The sequence below is a fragment of the Triplophysa dalaica genome, chromosome 6 (assembly GCF_015846415.1).
Source record: "Triplophysa dalaica isolate WHDGS20190420 chromosome 6, ASM1584641v1, whole genome shotgun sequence".
Lineage (NCBI taxonomy): Eukaryota > Metazoa > Chordata > Actinopteri > Cypriniformes > Nemacheilidae > Triplophysa > Triplophysa dalaica.
In genome coordinates, this window is record NC_079547.1 from 8,902,021 (window position 1) to 8,910,620 (window position 8,600).

General features: G+C 40.2%; 1 protein-coding gene across 3 annotated transcripts in view; it reads left to right on the top strand.

Annotated features, from left to right (window-relative positions):
- Positions 1-2,584, top strand: part of slco2a1 (solute carrier organic anion transporter family, member 2A1) — a 96,145-nt gene extending 93,561 nt beyond the window's left edge. For all 3 annotated transcript variants that reach the window (XM_056751443.1, XM_056751444.1, XM_056751445.1), the window contains 4 exons: positions 180-340; positions 485-549; positions 928-1,048; positions 1,208-2,584. In XM_056751443.1, coding sequence (XP_056607421.1) covers positions 180-340; positions 485-549; positions 928-1,048; positions 1,208-1,328 — 468 coding nt within the window. In that variant the 3' untranslated portion in view covers positions 1,329-2,584. The remainder of the gene's footprint in view (positions 1-179; positions 341-484; positions 550-927; positions 1,049-1,207) is intronic.
- Positions 2,585-8,600: the final 6,016 nt, after the last annotated feature.

Below are 8,600 nucleotides of genomic sequence, written 5' to 3' on the forward strand. Positions count from 1 at the left end.
ATGTGTTCCTCATATAATTTTTGCAATATGAAATGTAAAAACTTTGAAGCTAAATATCTCAAAACTACTCCAAACACAGATAGAACATTACAGAATCCTTATTGTAAATACTTGTAATGCATGTATGCACTTACTGGCAAACCATACCATTATATTGTCCACCATCTCTCCACAAACAGGTTTTCAGTAACTGCCAGTGTGTTCCTGACATGGGCACTGCCAAGCCTGGCCCTTGTGCCAATACCTGCCCTCACTATCTACTGCCAACAATGTTCCTCATCTCTCTGGCTGGGCTAATTGCTAGCCTAACACACAATCCTATCTACATGATGGTGTTGAGGTGAATTAATTTCTGATACAAACAAACACAATTTCATTCACTGCATTATTCATAGTCAACGTGGGAAAATTAAAATGTGTGAAATTCCAACATACAGTTTTATTTGATTTTTACATTAAGTCTCTACATATGGTCTGTCTATAGAGCTGTTCCTGCTGAAAAGAAGTCTTTTGCCATAGGTGTTCAATTTCTGCTTCTGAGGGTTCTAAGTAAGTAAAATACCATAATATCCTCTTTGATTTTGTATATGGTGAATTTAAGTGTAAAAAGTTTTATTTTAATTTAGGTTCAAATAAGGATGATACAGGCAGAAATAAATTTGTTGTTGTCTTTTGCCTCAAAACAATGTAATTGTTGATCAACACACAGAGAATGGGCTGGGGTCAATGTAAAGATCTTAACTACAAAAGAAAGTGTCTATGCGTATTTTGATAACAGTAATAATGCATTGTACCAGAATACCAGGTATATTGTGAACTGCAATAAATCTGTACGAATTCAGTAATTTTGCGCAAACGGATTTACATTCAAATAATGATATACAGTAAAATAGTACCAAATGCATTAAGTTTTCTTTCTCTGCTCAGCTTGGTTGCCAGCTCCAACCCTGTTTGGGATGACCATTGACTCCACATGTATCTGGTGGAAAAATGCTTGTGGTAAAAAGCAAGGCTGTGGTTACTATGACAACAATCTCCTTAGGAACAGGTAAGGATAAATTCAAATGCTGGTACATTTAGGAAAGAAAACTTGGTACATTTTGATTATTTTATGAGTGCAAGCCAAGCCAAGAATGAAGAAATTATGATAATTAGTGTTAAGAGTTTAGTTAATCTATATAATGGTGATGATAATGACTTCTTGCAGGTATCTAGGACTTCAGGTGAGCTATAAGACATTAGGCATTATTCTAATGGCATTTATTGGCTGGAAAATGCACCGGACCAGAGAGTACAGCTTAGAGAAAAGGCATGATGGACCACTGTGATGCCTAAAACATACATAGTATGGTGAAATGCTTTTTACAAATGTTATAATTAAGGTTATAAAACTACAATTATATATATATACAGTATATATCACATAACTATACATGAAGAGTTTGGTTCCTAAATGAGATAACTTTTATTTTTCATAAATCATCTTTTTTTATTATGTCCTAAATAAAATGTCTGTTTACTATTCTTTGGTTAATATTTAAAGATATAGTTCACCCAAAAATGCAAATGCTGTCATGAATTACTTACTCTCTAGTTGTTTCAAACCTATACATTTTTTGTTTGGTAAACACAGAGAAAGATATTTGGGCAAATCTTTGTAACCAAATAGTTCTCAAACTATAGTTAAAAGTGCCCCAGAATTGTTTACTGTCCAACATTCTTCAAAATATCTTCTTCTGTGTTCAACAGAACAAAAACAAATATAAAGTAAGTTTCGCTACTATGGTGGCCAATGGGGTCCAATAATTGTTTGGTTGTAAGCATTCTTCCAAAGATCTTTCTCTGTGTTCATCAGAACAGAGAAATGTATACAGCTTTGGAACAACTTGAAGGTGAGAAAACGATGACAGAATTTTCGGGTTAACTATTTCTTTATCATTTGGTTAATATACTTTTTTTTGAGACTATGCAATATATAAGAGCCTTTGTATAAGGGACCAAATGTTTGTTAAATGTTTTTTTAATCTAATTTTGCCATTTAAATAAACCATTTATATATAGTTTTTATCATGTTTTTTAGTCACATTTATAAAATAATCTTGTTATCACTGCTTAGCATAACAAATATTATTGTGCAATAACTTTTGTATAACAATGTATTAGGGATGAAACAATATTACTGATATCATGTTATCCCAATAGCAACATTATGTCAATATTATCATGGTCACATGACTGTATGAAACGATAGTACTTACTGGCCTTACATAGAGATTGTTAGAAAAAATTATAGATACTACCTTTGGCAAGGTCCATCTGGTGAAATTATTTTATTTCATGAATGGATTTAAGTAATTTGACCCATTTCAAACTAAAACTCATTCCTCTAAGCAACATTTGCTAATGATTAGAAGATAAAGAAAAGAGGATACTTATGGCACATTTGTCATAATAAATATTGCCATAATTATCGTACAGTGGACATTATACCAAGGTATTATCGTCCAGTGAGATTTTAATATTGTCACATCCCCTCAATCTATGCAAGTTATTTCAGATATAAATTTTATTCACAAACAACAAACTTTTTAAATTGTCTTTTTTACGTAATTCTGCACATTTTTAACATACATTTCACATCTTTCAAGCATTTTATCAACTTACATATATACAGATGCAGATGCAATCCACGTGACACAACAGGACTGGAATGTAAATAACATTCCAGGAAATCTTGAATGCTTTCAGAATGTAGTCCTGTTAAAACGCTGAGTTTGGGTTCTGAGTCCAAAGTTCCATGGCCTAATCGGACTCCCCAGAGGGGAGCCCCAAGCGGGAGTGTCCTCCGCGTCCTCTCTCTTTCCCTTCCAATTCCTAATTCCAAAAGGTATACCTCGAAGTGGATCGGTGATGGTGTTTTAAATGCATACCTGCCCTGCCCCCAGATGGTCTGCGGGCCAATGCCATGAAAGTGATAAGTTTGCCAGAGAAAGTTCCTTTGTTTCTCATGGAGCCTCATTTGCATAGCACTGACAGGATGGTCAGTTTGCATTTAATACCTAAACTAAGTTATGATCATAGTATGATGCATCCTATGTCCTATGTTTTTATAACATCGCTGATCATATAGGGAATTCAAAGCAGAGTAGTAAAATATGAAACATGCAAGGCAATGAACTGTGAATCATCCTAACGTATGAATGCATCAAATGAACCCTAAATCAAAACTTGTATATCTAACAGTTACAGACTATTTAAAATGGCACGAGGGCCAACACGCAACCTAGACATTTAGATAGATTTACAGAAAAGGATATCTTAAATCAGACAAGTTCCTATTTGTCAAAAAAAGTTTCTCTGGTTAGCCTCAGATGTTAAGCTAGAGATGAGACAGAAACTTATCACCAATGCTTTGAAGCCTATGAGTCGTAAATATCCTACAGAGAAACCAAATGGTTATCACGATCTCGGTGTGAGTTCAAAACCGAAAACCAGACCCCATGGAGCCAGGTTTGCTATGGTCTTTTGATGATGGTATCTAGAAACCAGGACAAAATGGAGTGAGGCTTTTCTCTCAATGATCCAGTCACTACACTTATGTATTCACGTTTATAATGATTAAAGAAGATTATGGCAGGCTGGCAAAAAATGTAAATGCACGTGTGCAGCATAGAAAGTTACATAGAGGTGTTTGTTTGTGTGTGTGTGCTTGTGTGTGTGTGTGCTTGTGTGTATGGCTTGTAGCAAAAAATGACATCAGATGAGGACACAGACAGGAAGGGAGAAAGCAGCAGACCACCTAAAAAAAAGAAACGAGCCCATGTCCCATAGCAGTTCCTAAAAGTGTATCAGGAGCAATGGCCATGTCTCCGCCCATCAAAACTGCTGAATCATGCATTTTGCACATTGTACAATTATGATATTGATGTCAGCCATCAGGGAGCCTCATGTAAAATTGTGGCTTTAGGAAGGCATATAGTTTTAATTAAACAGAACACATTTGTGATTCTGACCATTTCAGGATGTGTGTGTATATTATTAATTCTTTTTTTAATTAATCATATTTTTTTATAAAGTTGCCAGCAGGCATAAATCATTTGTGATAATCACAAGTAGGCTTCAGGTAAACCCCATAATATTTTATTTATTAAAAAAGAGGGTTATATACAGTCTTCCTTCCTATCAGCATGCAATAATGCAGACATTTTTACTGTAGTCAACATATGTCCCAATACAGTACGATGGGCCATTGCACTTTTGGCCCAGTCTGAGGTAATATAACTCAACTGTCTTTAAGGGGGCGTTGAAAGTTCCACAGTTGGGTTGTGCCCTGTCTCTCTGTCTACCATCACGCAAAAAAACAGACAGTTCCACTTTAGCATTTTGGAGTTATTCACCCATGAATTCGGCATATGTCATAAGACTGTACAATGGCCATTGAACTTTTGGCCCATTTTGGGTGCTATAACTCAATCGTCTTTGAGGGTGTGTTTAAAGTTCCAAAGTGGGTTATGACCTGTCTCCTTGGTAACCACCAAGCAAGAAAGCAGACTTTAAGTAGGCTATTAGTGTTGACTGTGCAGGAGATAAGGTGGTTTCTGTCACTGTCAAAGGTGCTAAAATGGCTATTACGAATTAGAAAACCTCAAAACAAATTGCAACATTAATGAAAATGATTCTGGTATTATCTTTATTCACTAATTAAGTTTTCCTTAATTTTATGTAGTTATCCTACATACAGTTGAAAGAAAAAGAATGTGAACCCTTTGGGCTTACTTGGATTTCTTCATAAATTGGTCATAAAATGTGTACTGATCTTCATCTAAGTCACAACAATAGAGAAACACAGTCTGCTTAAACTAATACCGCACAAACATTATACGTTTTCATGTTTTTATTGAACACAACATGTAATCATTCATAGTGCAGTGTAGTGTATTTCGGGGGAAACTATGAGTTTGATCACAGTAAAAGACGTATAATTAATGATGACTAACTATACCTGTTTTATACACTTAATACACGGATTCGGCAGACCTGATAATAGCGACAAACTAAATTCACTCGTCCAGCGAGTGATCCGCAGATCGTATATCAAATCTAAGAAATATTACTTTCCTGGCCTTGGAAACATAACACTCTTACTGTATGTAGTACAGTACCGCTCCAGAAATTATAACGAAATCAAGCAGTTTAAGTGACGTTAACATGTGATAAAATTACACAGCAACAGTTTAATTGTGGATAACACAAATGCGGGTTTATTTACTACACTAAAGGGGAAACAAACGACTGACTAACAAAATAACAAATGCTAACAAACAAAACATGAAACATAAATGCAGTAAAGAAAAGTAAGAAATAGACAAAGGAAATAATGGCAGTATTACAAAACGGCTATTCACATCTGCATGAACCATCAGACAAATCTCCTTAAAAAGGGGTTACGCTTAAACGCAGCTGTATAGAATAATTTCTAATACTTGCATTGGTCTCCTTCGAGTGTGCCTGGGCAAGGTTTTGTGCCCGTGGAAGGTGGTTCTCAAAGTCTTGATGGTTTCCATCCTTCGGCTTCTCTCGGGTAGCCGGATTGGCGGATGAAGTCAGAAGCGAACTTTGCCGAAGTAATTTTGCCGAAGAGAATCTGTCTCCGAAAAGAGGCAGGACTCAGGAGGTAGTTCGAACAGGAGCGCGCGAACACGGAAGAAACTGAGCACTGTTTGCTTCTTTCAGAGATGATTTAAGCCTAAACAGATTCACGCCCTCAGAACTGGGTTATCCAATGTGATGAGTCGATTTTGGAGGGGAATCCAGGGTTCTTTGTTCTGGACATTAGCTCATTTGCATTGAGGGTCACTTATAATCTGGGCTGTATTAATTCATGAAATATGATATATTGAGTATAGTGTAAAATACATTTCTATGGTGTACACCATCTTTTAAGGAATGAAAAGGGAAACATTTGGATATAAAACAAGCCATGATTATAAGTACATTGACCTGAAGTTTGTATAAAAACACAATATAAAGAGAATACACTTAAACACACATGCTTTTGAGATTACAGGCGAGGCCGGTTAACATGGGGACAAAGATACAATGTGAAAATGTTGGTTTAAACCCGTTTTAAACTATTCTTGTGTGGTTAAAGAAAAAGAGGGAACATTCAAACTAGTCTGACCATTTGCCCTCATTCCTGTTTAACACATCTGGTGTCCATCTATAGTCACAAGACCCCATCCTCCCTGTTCGAAGATCTTTGAAGTCCACTAGTGTTTGTTGGGATTTATCCTGGTCAATTGACGAATGTGTTACAGGAAGACAGTTGGGTCAGACTTGCTGGCACCGATTTGGGTCCCACTGAAAGGTCATGGTAATTAACGACCGTCAATGGTCCTCTTTATTACAAACAACACCCCAAATCTTCGGATGCCGGTTAGGCCCTTTTGAGAAATCAACAGTTTTACGATGTCCCACAATGGTTTTCTCTGTTTCGACACCCGGATCTCTAATCACGGGGGAGTCGACCCCTACTGAGAGGTCAGGAGGTGTTATGAGGTGACAAATGGTCCCCTTTTGTCTGGGTAAGATCCTACATATTCCCCCCTTCGGCCGACGGGGTTCGCATAGAAGCTTAGGCGGGCGACGTTTGGTGGGATCGTAATAGTCCAGGTGACAGGTGGGTCTTATTCGTCCTCAGTGCTGTGATGCACTGACAGTGGGTCGATCTCGATCAGGTTAGGTTCGGGTTCAGCTTGCATGTCCTTTTTCTCGCGGCTCCGCTTGAAGGTCCGAGGAAACACCGCGGGACACTTGTTTACTGACTCCTGCATTCCGTTGACCCTTTTGTAAAGGACAAAAGATAGGCCAAGGGTAAGGGCATATCCTAACGTGGTGGTTAAACATAGTGCGGTATCCGCAGCGGTCCAGGATCGGACCACAGGGGAGTTGGTAAGAGCAGACATCCGATCAAGAGTCAGTAAGGCCTGGTCGATGGGGGTGATATCGATCAACTGGAGCCCTCCCTCTGCAATCCTCATCTCTAGTTCAGGACCGAGGGTGAAATTAAAGTCCTTGAAAAAGGTAGAAACCTCCAGCTCGGTGTGGTATTCTTCGCTGGGTAAATGATAGAGTGCCAAATCATCAATGTGCAGGATTGCGTCCTTCGGGACTTGAATCCACATAGTCTGATCAAGTAAGCTGATGCGAGTAGCGGTATCATGCTGGTCATAGGTTAGAGTTGCTACCCGAGCTGGGGTGTTGACTAACCAGCGGTCTCCCACAATTTCGGCCTGGGTGTAGGTGACTTGGACACGAGGTCTAGCCTCCGCGGGGCAGCGGGTGTCGCTTCTCATGGGGTGCATACCACAGATTCCTTCTGTGTTGTCCCGGAGGAATGGCTTACTCGGGCAAAGGTAATGGATGTCCTTGGTCAGCGTACACATTCGCAGGTTCGGGGCTAGGTACAGCTGGTCATTGCTGTCGTGGTAGGCCACCATGTCGGGGGTGTGAATCCGGATGTGGGTGCTACCTTGCCAAAACCCGACATTTACCATGTCCTTGAGTCTGTAAATGTTTTTAGACTCAATAATGGGTAAGTTCAACAGAAATGCTATCTCGCCCTGTTCGGGGGCTATGTATAGAGGAATGGCACTACCCAGAGAGTATGCAAGATGTGCTTGAAGGGGGTTGGTTGGTCCTGAGGTGGCAGAGTTCAACACAGTCTGTACAAGGCTCAGCGGTACCAGGTATGGTGGAATTCTGCCCATGGCGAGACTGTCGCCAGCTCACTTCTCGCAGCATGTCTGACATCAGCGCTGTCACAAGTTGAGCATGTGCATAATCCTTCTGAATCACCGAAAAGAGCTGCTTCATGGAATTTACAGTCTGGTTAAGGAGGACACTGTGGGTGTTGAGGACTACTACAGTGCCCTTTAATGACTTGCCTATGGTCTGCAGGGTTTCGCTTTGAGTTGTCAGTTGTGCTCTTAGCTGGGGAATCTCAGTTTGGATCTCCTTCACATGTCGCCTGACAGTGGCCAGGCTCACGGCGTTGACACTGGTGATTCCGAGGTTGAACAGAGTTCCGACTGCGGCGGCGGCCCCCAGTAAAGCTCCCAGGAAACGTTTGCTGCGCCGGTTTTGCCCACTCAGGTCGGCTTGAGTGACGGTCATCTTCTGAAGTTGGGTGAGCATGTGGCTGATGTCGGCCTCCGCGTGGTCCAGCGCAGTTTGTGTCCATCGCCCTCCAGCCCATCCAAGCTGTGGTGCTACGATGGGGTAGTGTGCTCTATAGACGTCACGGGAGTTGAGTCGGACGTAGACCTTTTGAGTGTGTGTCCGGCAGTTGGTTACTAGAAGGCCAGTTTGCTCCCTTAAAACGATGCCCGATGTAGGGCCTAGCGACACGACATCCGGCAGGGGCAGTCCTCCAGTTAAGCAAAGAATCAGGGTGGCAAGCCCCAGCAGCATCCTGGTGACAAAGAAAAGAAAGAAAGCAGTGGATAAGCGGTGACATTCTTTAGCTGGTCAGCCTTGTTCGTGGCTTTCTCTAATGGTGGGTTCTCTGGCATTGATTCGTTGAGGAGGGAGTAAAATTT